The following is a 23,263-nucleotide window of genomic DNA, read 5'->3' as shown; positions in this document are numbered from 1 at the left end:
ATTGTACCCACCTGCAGTGATGTTTCTATATTTACTCATCCTGCACTTCAGGTTTTAAGATTGTACCCACCTGCACTGATGATCCCATATTTACTCATCTTGCACTGCAGCTGCACTGATGTTTCTATATTTACTCATCCTGCACTGCAGGTTTCTAGGTTGTACCCACTGCACTGAGTTTCTATATTTACTAATCCTGCACTGCAGGTTTCTAGGTTGTACCCACCTACACTGATGTTTCTATATTAACTAATCCTGCACTGCAGGTTTCTAGATTGTACCCACCTGCACTGATGTTTCTATTTTTACTAATCCAGCACTGCAGGTTTCTAGTTTGTACCCACCTGCACTGATGTAACATATTTACTAATCCTGCACTGCAGCTGCACTGATGTTTCTACATTTAATAATCCTGCACTGCAGGTTTCTAGGTTGTACCCACTTGCACTGATGTTTCTATATTTACTAATCCTGCACTGCAGGTTTCTAGGTTGTACCCACCTGCACAGATGTCTCTATGTTCACTAATCCTGCACTGCATGTTTCTAGATTGTACCCACCTGCACTGATGTCTCTATGTTCACTCATCCTGCACTGCAGGTTTCTAGGTTGTACCCACTTGCACTGATGTTTCTATATTTACTAATCCTACACTGCAGGTTTCTAGGATGTACCCACTTGCACTGATGTTTCTATATCTACTAATCCTGCACTGCAGGTTTCTAGGTTGTAACCACCTGTACTGATGTTTCTATGTTCACTCATCCTGCACTGCAGGTTTCTAGGTTGTACCCACCTGCACTAGAGTTTCAAGGTTCTGTACTTTGAGCTGCAGGGTGGACACCTCGCTCTTAGCGACCTCACATTCTTGCTGTGCCTCACTCAGACTCAGTCGCAGCGTGCTGCACTCCTCATTCACCTGCAAAAAGCCGGTAATTACCAGAATAAGATACCTTAGATATCTGACATCTGTTGGGCAAAAAAAGATAAAAGTACAATGTGCAGGAATATGCAAGATTAAGACATGCAACACTTGAAACAAGAAAAATACAAAGAAAATAATATATTGATAGGTGAAAAAATATGCCATTACAAAGACAAAATGAAGCAATCCCTTTCCTTAAACCTCTGCAAAAAGATTGGAATTTAAAAATTTAAGTAGCCAAGGAATTGACAAACACTCTTTTCACATTTTGGTAAATTGACAAAATTGGAAAAAAAGTTGTTCTGATTCGCAAATTTTTGGTTATGATATTTGTGAGGAAATAGTATTACTTAACATTTGGCATGGTCTAATATAGCCTTTATTTGCATCTTTTGACGATTTAAAAACCTAAAAATTATAAAGCATTGCAACACGAAACGATTGAATAATTTGGAGAGTTCTGTTGTTGTCGTTTAAATTTGTGAAACTACGAAGATTGCGTATATAAGGTATTAAATACGAATCTTATGTATGCTGTATGCTTGGCAGGATAGCTCAGTTGGCTAATGCGTTTTTTACTTCAGGATTCCGGGGGTCACTGGTTCGAGTCCTGCTGCGGGCTACTTTTTTTCCTTTTTTAAATTTCATTTTTGATTTTTTACTGGAGCTTTTAAAATTTAATGTTTACATATATCAATATAAAGCATTTAATGACAAACTTCAAAACATGCCAAAATCTGTGAAAAGGCCCCTTTAAATAATACAATGACCTGAAAAAGTAAAGCCGTTTCAGAACGGTGATTGTTTGAATTAATAACTACAAATCAAATACAACTACCACAAAAACATATAATAAACTACCATCTGGCGCGTTCCACATTTCCTGAAAATAGCAATGCACTAAAGAACAAAGATAAATATGTCCATTAACTACCATCTGCGTTCCACATTTCTTGCAAAAAGCATTGCACTAAAGAACCAAGATAAATATGTCCATAAATTAGAGATGTTAAAATCTGGATAGCTACTAATTAAATAATGTTCAGATTGCATATCATCTGTTTTTGATGCATTTGTCAAGTCACGTACAAACCTGTTTTATGAACGGGAATATTTTTCCCTGGAGCCTTGACGGAATCATGTATTCCTTGTATAGAAATTTGAGTAAAATAATTCTTTTTCAACCACAAGTTCACCCAAATACACTTGACAAGTCCTATTAATTAATATTCAAAATCAATAGATCTCAAACTATGTGTTGTGCAGTCAGCATTTATTTGTCTACAACACCATTGCACATGGCTTGAAAATACAAATTTCTACAGACATTAAAAAAGCAATGACAACAAAGACGACTTTTCTAGATCGAATGTCCTGTTAGCTGTGATATTAGTCCACTCAGCAAACCTCAGATCATTACCACTAATGGGCAAATGATTTATCGCGGATTTTAACTTCAATCAAAAGGCGTGATATAACAATTTATCATTTAGAATTCTCGCAGCTTCCTTCCTGCTTTTAGAGCCCCAGGAAATCACATTCATGAATATTTAATGGACCAATGATAAGTCAGAGCTCCAGATTCACATGTCATATGGTGGATCAACTGTCAAGGGACAGAACCATATAGCAATACAGCAATGTTTTTGTAAGTTTGTCTGTACATCCAATCTCATTAATGTGTGATGTTCAGCAATGTCTATGACATTATATATTCAATATTAACATGAATACTGAAACTCATCAGTGTAGCTCTCATAACAATCATTTATACTATTGTAATTATCTTATATTTTGATTCATGCACTTTTCTATTACCTAAATTGAAAATTACAAAACTGGTACAAATAATCCAAATGCCTTCATCATCTGTACCAATTTTGTTAACTTCCAATGTTCTGCAGAAAATGTTTGAAACGCTTCTGATGAATCTAACAAATAACTGGAATTGATAGAACAACACATAAAGTTTTTAACAGCATTAATATTAATCAGGATCTGCTGAAACGTAATCTAAACCTGAAACCTAATAAGAACCTGAGAAACAAACACAAGATCTCAAACATGTGAATAAGGTCTTAACAAAGACAACACTGTAATATCATATAATGCTAGACACACTTTTGATGGTTTACTACTACATCATTAGGAATTTGACCTTTTCTGTTAAAAACACACATTGTAAAAATATAGTACCCAAAATGATAAGTATTGAAGTCCTACAAAAAAGAAGTTTGCCAGATGCAGACATTGACAACCAATATCACAAATTTACTCTTAACAAAAAATATCTATTTCAAAAAAAATATTGATTAAATCAAAATGCCTTATTTTGACCCTAAAATAACACACACACAAATTAACATAAACCATTATAGAATAAATTACACAAAGTTATAACAAAGTTATACTAAGTATCCGAGAAATGTAACAATCACTTTCAAGTACAACAGAGAGTAGATTCCTGCCATTATAAGTACTGCAGCCCACTTTATAGATTTCCAATGACTCCTGACTAGTTACAATGGGGCTTAAACAAAGAGAACACATAAAGGTGAGATGACACTCAATACATAGAATTGTCTGCCAGTCTTCATTTGTATGCAGTCCCAGCACCAAACCAATAAGCATTCTGGACAATAGAACCAGACACATACTGCTTGATATATAAATTATTCAGTGATTTTTGTTTTTTTTCATGTTCCGGGGGCGCATTTTGTTAACTTAGGAGGACAAACCATTGATTGTCCAACAGCAAAAGGGATGATAATGTATAAAACAGAACCATCTTAAAATATTAATTATTGTTACAAATATCATGATTTTATTCTTCAGGATTCAGTCCACATTTATTGTAATAAATTTATATAAAAAGCCCTTTAATTTTAAAAAGCTACTATTTTGTAAAGAGTTTTAAGACAAACTGCATTTAAGAGAATTAAAACACCACAACAACAGAAGTGTAATGGGCTCAGCTATAAATTTCTGCCACTTAGTAATTTTTCCATTTGCTCATTTCATAAAATTGTCATAAACTACAAACCAGTCTGAACATGTCAAGAGTTGAAAATAACAAATAATGATCACTTTTGTTCTAATCACACTTGGCACAATAGCGAAGTCAAAGTGGCACTGAAATAAAATTGTCAAGTATTTTTGTTGCTGCTGCCTTTGTTTACAATTTATTCTCACCAAAGCTTCACTCTGACTTTTGATGACGATGCATTTGGTATGTTGTATGACTGCAATTAAAAACAGTATTTTACTATTGGAAAGAAATCATACTGGACCAAGAATACAACTCTAATAATTAAGTCAATATTCTTCTCGACAGCTGCTACACTTAGAGTCTATAATGCTATAATATAAGGACTAAATCAGGTAATCTTCTGCATTTCTACTGTATTTCCTACCCCTGTGCGTACAGCTTCTGGTCGGCGGTACATTTTCCCTCAGGGGTTGGTTGTCCCTGCATTCCTGGGGGATAGGCTTGTAATTGATTGTAATTGATCAGTTTCTCTACAGGAATACTTTGGAGTTCCCACCAGGTAAAATCTCTTGTGCATATGGGGTTAGTATCTTCAGGCTGTCAAGTGACCTTTTTTCAAAAAGTAGGAAAAAATAGGAACTACTTTTGCAAGAAAAGTAGGAAAAAAGTAGGAAAAAGTAGGAACTTTTCCCTCAAAAGTAGGAATACATAATACTTATTTTTTAGACACAGGTCCAGGAAACATAGCTTGAAACAGAGCAGGAGTGCCATCACATGTTCTGTAACAGTATGGATACCCACTTGAAGCTACCTTAAGGGCCCAGAAGATTTCAGCCTTTTGTACCTGTTCCTTGTGTGATGGATGTACTTGCATACAGATAGATTTATCCCCACAACCCTGAGAGCTGCTTGGCTTTTGGGCACTTCCAAACAAACGCTTTTGTGAATTATCATGCATGTATTTCATGTTTTCCTTGTGTTTTTATCCATCTGCATGACTTATAAGTTGATTAGCACCAGAATTACTACAAGATGGACTTCATTCAGACAGTACAATATCTTGCAAAATCATTGCCGGTATCTCTCTTGCACCATGATCCCTGTGTTTTTCCACTGTTGTCCAACTTCTCCATCCATGAAGGGTTAAACTTTGTTTTCCCACTAGGAATTTTAGCACTTATAGTGTATCTATGATAATTAAGTTTCAAGCAAAGCTACCCTGATAAAGAAGTATACATGTAATTAGATGCTGTTCATTTTGGTGTATCATCAAATAAGTGGTTAGATGTCTTCTGTGTATAGATATAAAAATGGTAATTATATTGTGCATGTTATATCCTTAAGCAGAAGACCAAATTTATTTAGTGATACACCAACTTGTTGTACAAGATTAATACTAGTATATAAAGCAGTGTAAATGCTCTGCTACAGCTACATCGTGAAACCTTTAAATTGACAATAGGGTGCAGTTACATGTATAATGACTTAAGTTACATTCAAAATGACTGGTCATTGCAGAGCAGATTATGCAACTGGAGATAGGACCTTATCACCTGACATCTTTTATGACAGCATTGATTGGGCAATGACACATTGTTTATTCCAGTTTCAAATAATGGCTTTTACATTATTGATGACTTTGCGGGAGTGTAATAATGCCGTTTAATAATTTTAATACTTCGCTTTAACACCCTGAAGTTACCTCACTAGCTATGGCATTATTAGACAAGAATTGTGTTTGTCCGAAACACAATGCCCACTATTGCGCAGCTTTGAAATAAAATTTCAATATATCATTGGGCAGGTTTAGAAATTATCTCCCTTTTAAAGCTTATTACTTCCCTTGGATTGTATTTTTTAACTTTTGACCTTGAAGGATGACCTTCACCTTTCACCACTCAAAATGTGCAGCTTCATTTGATACACATGCATGCCAAATATCAAGTTGCTATCTTCAATATTGCAAAAGTTATGGCCCATATAAAAGTTTTCGGACGGACACACACACACAGACAGACAATCAAACGGACTGACAGTACAACTGCAATATGCCACCCTACCGGGAACATAAAAATGTATCAGGGCATTTAGGCTCTGTGCATTTATCTTTAATTACTAAACATGATGTACCTTTGATATCAATAGAACATCATATCCGTTGTCATGTAATACAGAATTTATTACATTATATTTGTAAATGATGAAAAATCTGCAAAGCATCAGTTTTATCTTTTTTCCAATAACTTGTGTAATAAATTCCATATTACATAACCACTCATACAATACATGTATCTCTATATCTCTACATTCCAAACAGCAATATCATGTAAACATGCATAAGGTTTGGTCAAATTGTTGTCAATGGAAACAAAATAAAACTGGAATAAACAATGGGTTCCCTCAGCTCTTGCATCACTGGGAACTGTGTAAGGTAGTGAAGTCTGCAGTGTACAAATGCTAAGGAAGTAAACAAGGCACTATTGTTACTTCAAAAAAAAACTTGTCAATAATTTTAAAAGTTACATAAGAAATAAATATTTATGCTCCTGAAGAGGTGCTAGCAGACAGTCAGCATGGGTTGTCAGGTCTCATCTAGATGAATGCACATTAACAGGGATACAGTCATGCCATAGATTCATTCATCCTGCAAGTTTACTAAATAAACTTAAAAAAATAATTCTCCATTGAAAATGAAAAAGTAGGAATAGTAGGAAGATTTGGTAAAAAAATAGGAAAAAGTAGGATCCCGATGAAAAAGTAGGAAATAGTAGGAAAAAGTAGGAAAAAGTATGACCGCTTGACAGCCTGTATCTTGTGCCCTGTAAGCAGTTGGAAGATGATAATCTAGTCTAGTCTGCGAGGTTTATGGTAGCTGTCCTGTGACTGTTTCCATCTGAACAGATACTTGATGATGGTTCTTAACATACTCTTACTTCAAATGGGCTTCTATCATTCCAAACTTTGCCATTCTCATCATTTCCATGTTTCCTTCAAAGACTCCCTGCCACTTATGTACAATTCTGAAGCACTTGATGTTTTGTAGTAATGCTGCTCAGCAAAGCAGTCTGCTGTCTTTCACGACTGTCTGGAAGTCTTGATCTACTTTGATGCTGATGTTTACAGCATGGATCAAAGCTTCCACCTCAGCCCCGTATTTTGTGCAGAGGAGGCCTGTTGGTATTGCCTCTGCTTGCAACCATCTGTCCGGTTACTGAGCACATACGCTTGAATCATCCATCTGGATACAGCACATACACTCCAACTCCCTCTCTGCCCCTGCCTGAAACCATTCATCTGGGTAGAGCACATACACTCCAATCATCCATCTGGGTACAGCACATACACTCCAACCATCCATCTGGGTACAGCACATACTATCCATCCATCTGTCTAAGTACAGCACCTACTATCAAACCATCTGTCTGGGTACAGAACATACGCTCCAACCATCCGTCTGGGTACAGCACATATGTCCAACCATCAGTCTGGGTACAGCACATACACTCCAACCATCTGTCTGGGTACAGCACATACTATCAAACCATTTGTCTGGGTACAGCACATAAGCTCCAACCATCTGTCTGGGTACAGCACATTCTATCCAACCATCTGTCTGGGTACAGCACATACACTCCAACTCACTCTCTTGTGACTGCATCAGTTGCTGACCCATCAGTGTAGGCCCTTATCCATAACTTCTAGGGATACCTTCCTTCAAGCATGGCGAGCGTCAAGACTTTCTTGCTCTTGTCACCATGGTTTTTGGGGATACCTTCCTTCAAGCATGGCGAGTCCGGACTTTCTTACTCTTGTCACCATGGTTTCTGGGGATACCTTTCTTAAAGCATGGCAAGCATCAAGACTTTCTTACTCTTATCACCATGGTTTCTGGAGATACCTTCCTTCAAGCATGGAAAGCTTCACGACTTTTTTGCTCTTGTCACAATGGTCTCTGGGGATACCTTCCTTCAAGCATGGCAATCTGCAGGACATTCTTGCCCTTGTTACCATGGTTTCTGGGGATACCTTCCTTCAAGCATGGCAAGGGTCAGAACTATCTTGCTCTTGTCACCATGGTTTCTGGAGATACCTTCCTTCAAGCATGGCAAGCGTCAGCACTATCTTGCTCTTGTCACAATGATTTCTGGAGATACCTTCCTTCAAGCATAGCAAGCGTCAGGACTTTCTTGATCTTGTCACTGTGCTTGTCACTTGTGTTGAGATGGAGGACTGTGGTAAAGATGGTAAGATGGAGGACTGTGGTAAAGATAATGATGTGAGGACTGTGGTAAAGATGGTGATGTGAGGACTGTGGTAAAGACGATTATGTGAGGACTGTGGTAAAGATGGTGGTGTGAGGACTGTGGTAAAGATGGTGATGTGAGGACTGTGGTAAAGATGGTGATGTGAGGACTGTGGTAAAGATGGTGATGTGTGGACTGTGGAAAAGATGATGATATGAGGACTTTGTAAAGATGATGATGTGAGTACTGTTGTGAAGGTGATGATATGAGGACTGTGGTAAAGATGGTGATGTAAGGACTGTGGTAAAGATGGTGATGTGAGGACTGTGGTAAAAATGATGATGTGAGGACTGTGGTAAATATGGTGATGTGAGGACTGTTGTAAAGATGGTGATGTGAGGACTGTGGTAAAGATGGAGATGTGAGGACTGTGGTAAAGATGGTGATGTGAGGACTGTGGTAAAGATGATGATATGAGGACTGTGGTCAAGATGGTGATGTTAAGACTGTGGTAAAGATGATGATGTGAGGACTGTGGTAAACATGATGATAAGAGGACTGTTGTAAAGATGGTGATATGAGGACTGTGGTAAAGATGGTGATGTGGGGACTGTGGTAAAGATGATGATGTGAGGACTGTGGTAAAGATGATGATGTGAGGACTGTGGTAAAGATGATGATATGTGGACTGTGGTAAAGATGGTAAGATTGAGGACTGTGGTGAAGATGGTGATGTGAGGACTGTGGTAAAGATGGTGATGTAAGGACTGTGGTAAAGATGGTGATGTAAGGACTGTGGTAAAGATGGTGATGTGAGGACTGTGGTAAAGATGATGATAAGAGGACTGTTGTAAAGATGGTGATATGAGGACTGTGGTTAAGATGGTGATGTGGGGACTGTGGTAAAGATGATGATGTGAGGACTGTGGTAAAGATGGTGATGTAAGGACTGTGGTAAAAATGATGATATGAGGACTGTGGTAAAGATGGTAAGATTGAGGACTGTGGTGAAGATGGTGATGTGAGGACTGTGGTAAAGATGGTGATGTAAGGACTGTGGTAAAGATGGTGATGTAAGGACTGTGGTAAAGATAGTGATGTGAGGACTGTGGTAAAGATGATGATATGAGGACTGTGGTAAAGATGATGATATGAGGACTGTGGTAAAGATGGTAAGATTGAGGACTGTGGTGAAGATGGTGATGTGAGGACTGTGGTAAAGATGGTGATGTAAGGACTGTGGTAAAGATAGTGATGTGAGGACTGTGGTAAAGATGATGATATGAGGACTGTGGTAAAGATGATGATATGAGGACTGTGGTAAAGAAGGTAAGATTGAGGACTGTGGTGAAGATGGTGATGTGAGGACTGTGGTAAAGATGGTGATGTAAGGACTGTGGTAAAGATGGTGATGTAAGGACTGTGGTAAAGAAGGTGATGTAAGGACTGTGGTAAAGATGGTGATGTGAGGACTGTGGTAAAGATGGTGATGTAAGGACTGTGGTAATGAGGCAGATCATAAGTGCAGTTCAGGGGCTGTTCATATGCAGGAAGCTTATTCTTACTCAGCAATGCTCTTTGCTCTCTCAGACAAAGTTTCACACTCCAAGGCTGCTTATTGTGCTATTCATGAGATGACCCTCTGAGCACTTGGTCTTTGCAATATGCTTGATGGCTTAGCATTCCCTTCTATTATGAAAATTTATTAGTATTATGTGATGATACCGAAAAAGTTGTCAGTCTTTTAAATTCGTGTCTTAACCTTAATTTTATCTAAATATCCAGTGTGACCAAGTGAAAGCCTTATATTGCCAGCAGTGTTGCTGCAAGTTAAGACAATTGCTAAATGCAACTGATTGCTTTCATTCTTGTTTGAATCTCTGCATCAATCAATAACAGGCTCAGTACGATTTAAGTTAAACATTCACTGACTTAATAAAATTGCAATATAAATGTTGTCAAGCAATTAAGAAAATTACGTTCCATATATTATTATGTAGCAGTAACAATATGTCCAAGAACATCACGAAAGTATGCAGGCAATCAATTGTATTTACATGGAAAGTATGCAAGGTGGAAGACATTCTCATTAATTTATCTCCAATAGTTATAAATAATAGCATATTGTCATAACATTAATGGTGATTTAACATGCTTCAAAGTTCCACTTGCAAATTCGCTTTGATTGAAACTTCTATTATAAACATATCAAAATTATAACAAGAAATATCTTTAAAAAAGATATACGGCGTTGATTGTGGTCGATGTTTATGAACGATCAAAAGTTATCTCTATGAGATAAAAAGTAACGGATGCCTTTTTTCTGCGCAGTTCTTAGCTACATCACAAGCAAATATATTACGGGTTGTTGCGCCAGATTTCGTGGCTTATTTTGCTTTATGTGATATTTTTACTCAGATGTCTATATTTACAGAATAGAAAAACACAAGAAACATGAAAATAAACGAGTGCATATAGGTCAGCCGGCAATACTCGAATCTTATTTAATTGCATAATTATAGTATAGTGAATTATTGTGCTCATGCTTAATAAACTGGTCAAAATGGATAAATATTTCTAATTAATTTTATCAAAATTGGTCCTTATCATGCAAATGTTGAAAACATATTAAAAATCGATGATTGGCATACCACAATAATATTGCCGAATATCTTTATTTAGTATCTTTCTGATCAAAACAGACTTCAAGTGCACAAAGTTTACGAGACGGCGTTTATATAAAGATTTCTGCAACTGACCGCAAACTGACCTTGATACCTTGCGGATTGGAATGCAATGCATTAAAGTTTGGTAACAATTCTGCTGCTGAAACGACGGCTTGTTTACGCCAACTGTACTCGACCAAGGCAACAGCTGTGCCTAAAATATTGATAAAGCGACTAAACGAACTATTTACTCCATCAGACAAAAATAGCATAGATTCCAATTTTGTCCTTCAATGAAAAGGTCGCAACCCCTTCTGCGAACTCCGGTGATGAACTGTATATAAACTCTGACTTTCGCGGGTTGAAATGCAATGCAAGTAAGTACTAAATATGAGAATATAGCCTTTAGTATAAACGCTTTTGCGCTGGTAATTCTCTGAAAATAAAAGGTGAACGCACAAACTGTATTTATGTCGAAAATTGATTGTAAAACTGTTCTATCTATTGAGCTTTTTCATTAGAGATAAAATTGTTTCATGCAGTAAAACAGTGTTACAAAGACGCGGATATGTTTCAAATGTTCTGGTGTTAAACTCAAATCAGCCAATGGAATAAATGAAGTGTATTCATTCGTACCTAGCCGCGGGAAATTTTATTTGCATATTATTGGATACTTACAAAGGTCAAGTCAGGGTGAAAAGCTGGCTTAATACAGCTTACGCCGAAAAAATAAAATATATCTGCATCTACTTATAGTAACTAAATCAAGTTCTTAGCCATTAAATCACTCCAGTTAAGGCAAAAAGGAATCATACTTGTACTGACTTACCTGAACTCCAGCTTTTTCTCCATATGCATACCCGTATGTTGTAGAAGGGAGTTTGTCATGTGAACCAATACTATCACCACTAGCACAAGAAAATGTCTGCCCCATGGTTTACACAATGCCCATAGATAATCACACATCAGTTTTCATGCAATACTATCCATTAACATTTCTTTCACAATAAATATCATTCAATTAAATAACTACAATTTTGGTATATACCAAAATTCTACCATACTGGTACATTTTTTTTTCTAAATTTGCTTTCCTTTGGAAAATAAGAACTCAAAATAATTTTAGTCCAAAAAAATATTTCAAAATATCTGTTTGTCTGTCATTCTTATGAAACAATACTGCCGGTAAAATCAATGTTGTCAGTACGTGCCATTGGGAGGCAAGATCAATATTCAAAACAATCAAAGTTTTCCAGGTAAAAGCAATTATTCTAATTAAAACTGACACAACACCTTCTGTTTCAAGAGTTACACTGCAAGGTTGAGACCAAACAGTGTGAAAACCAGAATATCAAGAGATACAAAGAATGCAAACTTATTTGTTTACTGTTTAAGAAGACAAAACCCCATAGAGTTCAATACAATGACACTTATATTCCGATTGGAATGCTGTATTACTACTAAAAGTATCAAATTTGTTTTACATTCAATTACAATTCCCTTAAAATCCGTAACGTTCTGAAACATATGTTCCAAGAGCTTCCAAGAGCTTCTATAAGAATGTGGGATAAATTAAAAGTTATACAGCCTTATATATACTCAAATTAATTTTTTTCCTCTAAATAACCACAGCAGAACATTGTCATTGAACAAACGCCACAGAAAGAAATAATATCTGGTAATTTTGTCAATTAAGTACCGTCATAATATAGAGAAAACTGTCAGAGATCCACTGAAAACTAACGTCCACGACAGTAAATGTATAACAGTTCCAAGAAATATCACCACAATTACTCCTGTTTCTGTCTCTCCACACAAAACTGCACAAAAGAGGTTCAGTGCAGAGAAACTTCTGAAAGCAGTGTTTGTTATTTCTCACATTTTGTATATTTACATTCAATGGACTTATTCACTTATAGTTTTTATTTGTATGAGACATATTGTTAAATTAATTAACAAACAAAACTTATACATTTGGAATAATTTTAGTAACTAAAATAACAAGAAAACATACAAGAGCATTGAATAACTGGTGCCACGCTTGGCAACGGGTGCAGTTTTGAATAAATGAAAGCTTGTCAGAATTTATTTTTTGTAAAGGTCACAGTGACCATGACCTTTGACCTAGTGACCCCAAAATGGGTGTGGCGTGTAGAACTCATCAAGGTGCATCCACATATGAAGTTTCAAAGTTGTAGGTGGAAGCAATTTGATTTTAGAGAATATGTTCAAAACCTTAACAAAATGTTAAGGTTTTAGCACAACGCGAACGGCGGACGTCAGATGACGAGCTGGCTATGACAATACCTCGGGTTTTCTCCGAAAACGCCGAGGTAATGTAAAAAAAACAAACTGCGCCCGCCTTTATATTTAACCCAGGACTTACTAGGAGCAAATGCTAACACTCTACTGGTACACAATGCAAGCATAAAAATCAGACATGTAGTCAAAATGTTATGCTGGCAATACACATTTTTTCTAAATTACAATTAAAAGCCTTCCATACCCTTTAAGAATTAACACATTTTGTGTGCGTAATTTTCTGAGTCAGGATTGTTAGTTAGTATAAATCTATGAAAATTTATTAGAAATTTGTAATTTTGCCCAAAATGTCAAAAGTCCTTAAAAGGCTTAATTTCTAAGCAGCTTCCCAGAAATAATGTGAAAAATTTGCTACAGTTTGACACATTAAGGATAATGTTACGACATAACATGAAATACAAAATTTACAGATGATTTTTTTTTTAATTCATGGCCTTATTGCAATATTCCATATAATGCAAAATTAAAACTATTTAAGCAGCAACAATACGCACAACACCTTGTTTGACAAATCTGTGGACTCCATACCTTGTACTTGAAATCTTGGAAGCGGCACCAGACGATGTTGATTATTTTCAGCATTTCAACATGAAGGTTGAGCACAAACAAGTGGCGGCCATTTTCCTGTGGCCCAAGGTCAGCACTGGACGTGCTGCCACTCATGGTTGTCTTGGAAACATTTGAATACTAATGTGCTCTGCTGCTTCAAAAAGACATGTTTCTTTTCACACAATTCAAGATCCTTTCCTCTTGATTTTTTCTTTCATGCTTTAATATATATAACAATCGTTTTTTCTTCTTTCATTTTATTTGTATTAATTATAGTGTTGTTGTTTTTTCTATCATGCTCTTTGTATCAATATTAAAATTTATTTAAGTTTATTGATGGGTAAAAGTAACGATGTTGAGACATTGATCCTAATGTTTAAATCTTTCATCACAGACTTTATCACACAAAGTATTTTCCTAATCCATTTTACTAAATAAACGTTCCTTCATTAAAACAGTTGTTGTAATTTTTAATTATCAGGTAAAATGATTTTTTAACATTATTGGAATTGAAATAAAGATGCTGTTATCATTCATTCAAAGTACTATATAATGTAGACACACATATCATTCAGGTAATATCAGAGACAGAAATATAAACAGTCTGAATGCCTTTTTTGCCTGGATTCTACTATATTTAACTCAGCCTTATGGCAACTTGTACTTCTAAGCAGCCAGGGACAACTATTTATTGGAGCCATTGAAACAGGAAATGAAGGACAAGCAACAACTTTGTACCTAAGATTTCCAGATGCTCAATGTGTCAGAGCCCGCAATGAATGATAACTATATAGTTCCAAACAAAAGTTTTTTAAACAATTAAATTCTTATATTTACGTGTACTCAACAATGAAATATTTTTTTACAGCTGGGCAACGAACTTTACAGAATATATATTCCTATCATTTATTTGAAAGTTTTTAAGTATCTTTAGTAACATTTTTTGTTAAAACTACCATTATCTTGTGAATGCCTCATAAAGAATGTTAAAAATCAAAGTGTTCAAGATTCAGAATGCATTGAACCTAGAACACTTTCAACCTTTAAGCAATGCAATATCTATCTCCCTTCCACACATTGAATACTGCAATGCAATATCTATCTCCCTTCCACACATTGAATACTGCAATGCAATATCTATCTCCCTTCCACACATTGAATACTGCAATGCAATATCTATCTCCCTTCCACACATTGAATACTGCAATGCAATATCTATCTCCCTTCCACACATTGAATACTGCAATGCAATATCTATCTCCCTTCCACACATTGAATACTGCAATGCAATATTTATCTCCCTTCCACACATTGAATACTGCAATGCAATATCTATCTCCCTTCCACACATTGAATACTGCAATGCAATATCTATCTCCCTTCCACACATTAAATACTGCAATGCAATATCTATCTCCCTTCCACATATTGAATACTGCAATACATATCTATCTCCCTTCCACACATTGAATACTGCAATGCAATATCTATCTCCCTTCCACACATTGAATACTGCAATGCAATATCTATCTCCCTTCTACACATTGAATACTGCAATGCAATATCTATCTCCCTTCCACACATTGGATACTGCATATTAAAGTAAAGTGCACTTGAATCAAGAAATATGTTTATCAATTCTACCTTTCCCTTTTTCTTAAATCCATCATCTACCCTCTTTCTTTGACTCTTTATATAATTTCTACAGCATCCTCTCAAAAATGTATTTTCTGGAAACAATAGTAAGCATTACCAAGTAAATACTTAAGCAAGTTAGTTAATACTGTTTTTTTGTTTAAATATATGAGTTATGTTGCTTCGTTTTCATAATCATGTTGTTATTGAGATGTATGTTGAAAATTATCACATACAGCTATGGAATCAATTATTTTTCAACACATAGTTGTAAATCAAGGTGTGTCAAATATCTGTAGTTGTTTTCCAGGGAAGCTCGACAGAATTGGTCAACAGCCCAATCTCTCTTTATTGAACATGCCACATAAGTTGTGAGAAAACATCTCATTTTTTACAACAGTTTGGTGCAACACATTGCCAACTGACAATACAAACTGTTTCTGAAATATTATAGATACATGCTTGTGTTCTTCAAGGTTCAAGTTGTTTGTTGTTCATGTTAAAATGCATTTCCAAAGGAAAAGTGAATGCTGAAAGGCGTAGATTTGGAGATGTTTCAGGTTAACTTTAACTCTGACATTACAAAGTTGGTCCACCTATGACATGACAGAGCTTGTCTATATTATATGAAATTTCATATTTGATCCATATATGACACTACACAGTTGGTCCATACATAAAACAACACAGTTGGTCCACATATGACATGACAGAGCTTGTTTATATATGACATGACAGAGTTAGTTCATATATGACATGACAGAGTTGGTTCAGAAATGGCATGACAGAGTTGGTTCAGATATGACATTACATAGTTGGTTCAGATATGATATTAATAGTTGTTTCATATATGACATTACAGATATGTATCATATATGACATTAATAAGATGGTTCAAATATGACATTACAGCGTTGGCTCATATATGACATTACAGAGACGGTTCAGATATGACATTACAGAGTTGGTCCATATATGACACTACACAGTTGGTCCATACATGACATTTGGTACATATATGACATGACAGTGTTGGTTAATATATGACATGACAGAGTTGGTTCAGATATGACATGACAGAGTTGTTTAATATATGACATGGCAGAGTTGGTTCATATATTACATTACAGAGTTGGTTACTGTATGACATGACAGAGTTGGTTAATATACGACATGACAGAGTTGTTTCATTTATGATATTACAGAGTTGGTTCATGCAATTATGTCTTAAAACAGCTGATGCGTATTACAGATAAGTTCTATAAAAGACAATACAAAATTGGTACATGATAATTGACAATTTATATAGTTGGTACTTTATATGCTATTACAGATTTGGTCAGTGTGTAACATTACAGATTAAATTCATATGCACCATTACAAATATGGTATTTAAATGACATTTCAGAGTTGGTCCATACAATTAAAAGGCAGAATTGGTCCATATAATGCCAAGCCAGAATTGGTCCATATAATGCCAACCCAGAATTGTTCCATATAATGAAAGCTCAGAATTGGTCCATTATATAATGCAAACCCAACATTGGTCCATGAATTGTTCCATATAATGCCAACCCAGAATTGGTCAAAATCATGCCAACCCAGAATTGTTCCATATAACCAGCCTGCATATTGGCCTGTCTGCTATAAAGTCACTCAAGGTTTTCTGGTCTCATCAGCAGATGAGGTAGCTCCTTTAATACCAGACTGTGCCAAAGAGTAGGTTGGTCTGGAGCTACTCTGGCTGCATAAGGCATAAGACCTTTTTCAAACAAAGTGGCTCACATGATATGCTGTGTTGCTGCAGTTGCCATATTAATGTGAAATCAGAGTCATTCAGTTACATTATACTGCACACAAGAACAATTATCCTATACACTGTTATGTTACGTAATAATACAGGCAGTATTTCCTTAAATTATTAAGTAGGATTCATTTTGATCGCAAAACACATAATAGTCGGTAACCATTGATTATATTAGTTTGATTGTAAAACTATACAAATTAAACGGACATGAATCTTTTATGCATGTGTTGAATTTATTATCATGTAACTGAAGCTGAAGTTACATTAGGCAGTATCAATTGACTTCACAGCTTTGAATTAACAGTGGGATATGGAATTTATGGCCAATGGCTTACAGGGTCCAAGTATACAGTTGAGAATGACTTTATGTTTTAACAAGACATGGCCGTCTAGTTTTCTGACCAATTAAAAGGTCAATAAAAGATATGCTATAAGTGTTTCATAATCACACCTTACATGATGTCTGTGTCCACCAAACACCTTTGACAGCAAAGGCATTACTTTTTTTTTTACTGACCACGACAGTCAAGTGTGGAAGATTTCTGAAGGGTTTAACTCATTCTCCATCAAAAATAATTGTCATGTGTATTTCAGTATAAAATTGAAACTTTGATTATATGAGTCGTGTTCTGACAAAACTGGACATAATGCATGTGCATTAAGTGATGTCCCAGATAAGCCTGTGCAGTCCACACAGGCTAATCAGGGACAACACTTTCTGCAAAAATTTGATTTTTGCTTAGAAGAGACTCCATTTAAACAAAAAATGTCATAAAAGCGGAAAGTGTTGTCCCTGATTAGCCTGTGCGGACTGAACAGGCTAATCTGGGACGACACTTTACGCACATGCATTAAGCCCAGTTTTCTCAGAACGTGGCTCATATGACAATTCACCAGTGTAGAGCTCAATAATACCAACACTTATAGGATTATTACTGTCTGGCAAATTTCACTAATACTTATGCTCTGTAGACACCAGAAAATGAGGGACATCACTTTTTCCAATGTAAGCAAGTTTTCCAAAATGACATACTGGGCATTCAAGACATCCCTCAAGATGACAATCATAAGTACAAAAATATAATTCATGTTATAATGTCTCCTGAATCTGACTGAACAAGAGTTCCGCGGTCAGGACATATGCCCCCCAAACAGGTCTTTGAACTAGTGACCCCAATTTCAATAGGGGTTATCTACTGTCCAAGGCCAATGCACATTTAAAGTATCAAGCCGATCCTTTAATTTGATGACACGTTATTGATCAGAAATGATTTTCACAGTTATTGTGACAGTGACCTTGACCTTTGACCTAGTGACCTCATTTCAATAGGGTTCATCTACTGTCCAAGGCCAATGCACATGGGAAGTATGAAGTCAATCAGTCGATTTGTTTATGAATTATTGATCAGAAACAATTTTCACACTGATTGTGACAGTGACCTTGACATTTGACCAAGTGACCACAATTTCAATTTGGGTCATCTACTGTCCAAGGCCAATGCACGTGTGAAGTATCAAGCCAATTGGTCAATTCGTTGATGAGTTATTGATCAGAAATGATTATCACACTTATTGTGACAGTGACCTTGATCTTTGACCTAGTGACCCAAATTGCAATAGGGGCCATCTACTGGCAAAGGCAAATGCACATGTGAAGTTACAAGCTAATTGGTCTATTCGTTGACAAGTTATTGATCAGAAACAGACTGGTCTACCAACAGACTGACATCCAGCAAAACAATATACCCCCTCTTCTTCGAAGGGGGGCATAAAAAGGCTGTACCTTGAAGCAATTTTAGTTTAAGTTTTTTGTCATTAGGAAATCTCAACATACTGACTGCATAATAGATATGTCCGGTACAAGTGATACAAATTTAATAGCACTTACATGCTAGACATCTGGAGATATGGGTAATGATACTTATTTTAATGTAATTTGAAATGCGTTTCCAACTAAAAACTTGTTTCAATAAATTTCTCATACTCGTTATACTATCTCTATCAGCTTGATTGACTTAATTTACACAGTTGCAAATTCACAGTCAAAGGTAAAAAGAGAAAGAATTAAACAGGTTTGAATAAAATTGAACATTGAAATGTGAGTCCAAAAAAACTGTGAATCCTCATTATTAAAATAATTACTTTAATAATATTTGGGCTTAATTTTCTTGTTTATTACATATTCATAACAAAATAATCAATTTAGGTTTTGGAACACAATCAAGCACCAACTGTTACATGACCAATTCATAAATAAGCAATTTAATTAATGACATCAATACTCCAAGTGTCATAATGAGCGATCAAATCTTGCATCATTCTCAGTTAACAGATCATTATGTAATATATTACAGGTAATACATTTAATCATAAACGGTATCTGCTTTTATCATCAACCATTACAGCAATTATTACCAATAGCAAGCCTCTACCATCTAACAAGTGACTATTCCCACACCATCTTGATGACACTATCATAAATATAACAAAGTCATTCGGTATAGATGAAATCAAATATCAGCAGGGCTAGCAGCAGCAGCAATCACAGCAATGTCATCGAGAAAATACTGCTAATAGCGTTCATTAATTGAGAACGATATTCAATGATGACCTTTACCAATTATGTGCACAACTAAACTGGGTGATAGATCACAGCGTGATTCTGTTGGTTCCAAGATAAACCTCTACAGCTGAAATCTACAGTATCTGGTATTAACTGGTATTAACTGACTTAGCGGACCCAATTAAAAGCTGCCTCCAGTGGGACACTTTAGACATGCATCAGACCACATCCATAGTACTCATAATTAAGCAGGTTTAAATCTCCTTACTTATGAAGCAGGGGGTCGGAATTAGCAACCATTAACATTCGAGACGGGACCAGTAAAGGAAATCATTATTTTTGGTCATTGGGACCAGAGTATAAGGAATCATTTACATGATAATGTTTGAATGAAGCATGGGGACATATCTGTAATAGTGTCATTATCTTGTAGTGTTTTTCCCATTGCCCTTTTTGCGTGGCGCTGCGCCATAACGCCTTTCATAAGCCCCAATCTGCCCTTTTCAAACGAGAAAGCCGCCATGCGCCCTTATTGATAAAATCTTTATTGCCCCTTCACTAAACTTCTAAGCCAAAAAGTATCAGAGTATGGCCCCAAGCAGCAAAGATTTGCGCGGTTGTGTATTAGTCATGCGTGAATAACCCTGAATCAATATTAATCGATAATTTCACTGGCTTATACCTAGCACACTAATCAGTCGGTAATGGGTACTCGTCCACAATAAAATCGTTGACGGATACTTCGGAGATGAAAACCTCGATGTTATCCTCGTGGGAACTGTGCATTTCATGCATGATACAGTAATATCAAAACATTTATTCCTACGCGTAATTAAATGTAGCAAACACAATTAAGTTGTATCTCCCACAACTACCCCTGATGCGATTAAATGTTTCTCTCAAAACCAGGTATCCACAGAATGTTTTTTTCCCTTTTTCCATAAACTGCACGTTAAAATGCCTTTTTGAAAGTAAATGTGCCATGCTCTTTTGCCCTCCTGGGAAAAACACTACCTTGAAGCTGGGAATTATTCTCAATTTACAGTACCAAGGAGTTTGGACCTCTCACAGGTATCTAATTGCCAACTGGGGACCTGAGGAAAGGCAAACATGATATGAACCAGGGTCAAGAATATTTTTATGATGAACAAGATGTGTCTGTTAAACACTATGTCCCCCCCATATATTTGACCTTTGACCTTAAAGGATGACCTTGACCTTTACCTTCCACCACTCAAAATGTGCAGCTCCATGAGATTCATATGCATGCCAAATGTCAAGTCGCTATCTTTAATATTGCAAAAGTTATGGCCAATATTAAAGTTTGATGCAAACCAACAAACAGACAGGGCTAAATCAATGTCCCCCAGTATAGACTGGGGAAAATAAAAAATAAATAAGAAATATTATCCAGGGCTATAGATAACTTTTGGGTTACTATTGGGTAATTCATGCCCAGTTTTTGACAACAATAGGGTTTTTGTAAATTCAATAGAATTTTAGCAAAAAATTTCACCCCCAACTTTTGAGCTTAATTGGGTTTTTCAATTCTGTTTTTTAAACTCAATTGGGTAATTTAGGGAATGACATACACTACGTCTAGCGCGATATCTGCCATCCACCACCCATCACCGTGATTCAGCCCAGAGTGGACAATTACTACCACACTGCTATACACCGTTGAACACGTTGATTTCGCCGTGGCGAATTGCGATGTCAGTCTCAGCGTTATCAGGAAATTGATATCACGGTGGACCACCGCGATCTCGGTGGACCACCACGGTCTAGGTGGTTCACGATGAAATACATGTGCAACATCAACATTATACAAATGTACGGTCTGCAATAGCGAAATGTACATGTTCATTCACATTGCAGATTGTACAATGTTGTTTTTTAAAACTTTGTATGTACATGTATTACATGCACTTCATAATAAAATCACAGAATGTTCAACTATTTTCTCTCCTGTTTGCCCTCTTTACAGAATCATTGACATGTCTTACATCGAGCGTGAGTATAGTTTGCGTTTCATGCTTCAGGTTTTGTTTCAATTGTTTCTGCATGAAGTTTCCCTTGTTGTTCTTAATTAAAGATTTGTTTTGTGTTCCCCTTTCGAAAACCCTTGCTCGTTTGTGTACATATATAGCTCGCCAACAATTACATACAGACATGTTACATGAACATGTAATTTGATAGACTATTTTTGTGATTTCCTGTTTCTTTCGTCACATGTATTGGATCGAATAAATGTACATGTACAAATTCCAGACATCCGCAGTAAGTATTAAATTCCGCGATATTTTATTATCATAGTCATGCGAAAAGATCAGTTGTCATGTTGGTGAGTGACTATTTGTATACCTCTTCTTTGTTCAATAACAAGTTCATTTTGAAACAATCATACACTGTATGTAAAATAACGTAAAAAAGGAAATCGTAATATTATGGTAAATATTGATTTACTTATTGTGTTACAATAATTTTGTGCATTGTGCAAATACAATGTATATCAAATTTATAAAGTATCGATAAGAAGTGTTGTTAAGAAATCGCGGTGAATTAAACGAGTCATAATTTCACATTAAGCTTTTTTAAAACTGTTTTACTCTTTTAATTCAGATACGACCAAGAATATGGTTTTCGGAAAATAAGTAACATAGTAACAACGCTGACGAGTTTTTTATTATTAATATTGTAAATATGCATTTAAATACTGATTATGTTGTAAATATAATTTTGTTATACATGTAAATGTATGTCTAGTTATTGTACATGTGCCGTATTACAATACGAATAAAACGCTTGTTTTCTTACGTAATAATGATGGAGAATGTGTTGTCTACATCCATTTACTATATCGAATAAAATGGAGAATTTGATGTCTACATGAATATATTATATCGAATAAAATGGAGAATTTGTTGTTTACATCCAGATACACATAATAGATGGTATAATAAGGTTAATTGGTAAATAAAGAAACTATAATTTGACATTCACAGAAACTAATTACCAATTAACAGATCTTATATAATAAATAAAGTAATTATCAACTCTACATCGGAGTCGACAGACTTAAAATATCACTGAATTGAATAATTACTGCTGATGTTTCGAATTTATATTCCAATCAATACATGTAACAATATAAACAGGAGGAAGTCACAAAAATAGTCAGAATCAAATTACACGTAACATGTTGATATGTAATTATTGGCAAGCTATACATAACAAGAAAGCATTTCCAAAATTTTAACAAAAATAAACAATTCTTTAAATAAACTACAAGTAAATCTTCACGCAGAAACTGTAGAAACAAAACATAAAGTACATCATGCTCGATGTACGACATGTCAAATAATTCTGGAACGAGGGTAAACAATAGAAAATAATGACGATTGTTAACAATCAAGTTACAATGTATACAAATGTACATGCAAATGTAACAAAACAATCTAGAACTTTGCAAAAATTATATGGTCTGCAATATAGAAATATACATGTTCATTCACATTCACCTGTATTTCACCGCAAACCACAGAGGCCGCGATGGTCCACTG

General features: G+C 35.7%; 1 protein-coding gene across 11 annotated transcripts in view; it reads right to left on the bottom strand.

The window, feature by feature from the left end:
* Window positions 1-23,263, bottom strand: part of LOC127872828 (RIMS-binding protein 2-like) — a 185,902-nt gene that overhangs the window by 52,435 nt on the left and 110,204 nt on the right. For all 11 annotated transcript variants that reach the window (XM_052416251.1, XM_052416297.1, XM_052416277.1 and 8 more), the window contains one exon: window positions 797-919. In XM_052416251.1, the coding sequence (XP_052272211.1) occupies window positions 797-919 (123 nt within the window). The remainder of the gene's footprint in view (window positions 1-796; window positions 920-23,263) is intronic.

Source organism: Dreissena polymorpha, chromosome 1 (genome assembly GCF_020536995.1).
Source record: "Dreissena polymorpha isolate Duluth1 chromosome 1, UMN_Dpol_1.0, whole genome shotgun sequence".
Taxonomy (NCBI): domain Eukaryota; kingdom Metazoa; phylum Mollusca; class Bivalvia; order Myida; family Dreissenidae; genus Dreissena; species Dreissena polymorpha.
Note: the sequence above shows the minus strand (reverse complement) of the source record. Positions and strands in the feature narration are given on the sequence as shown.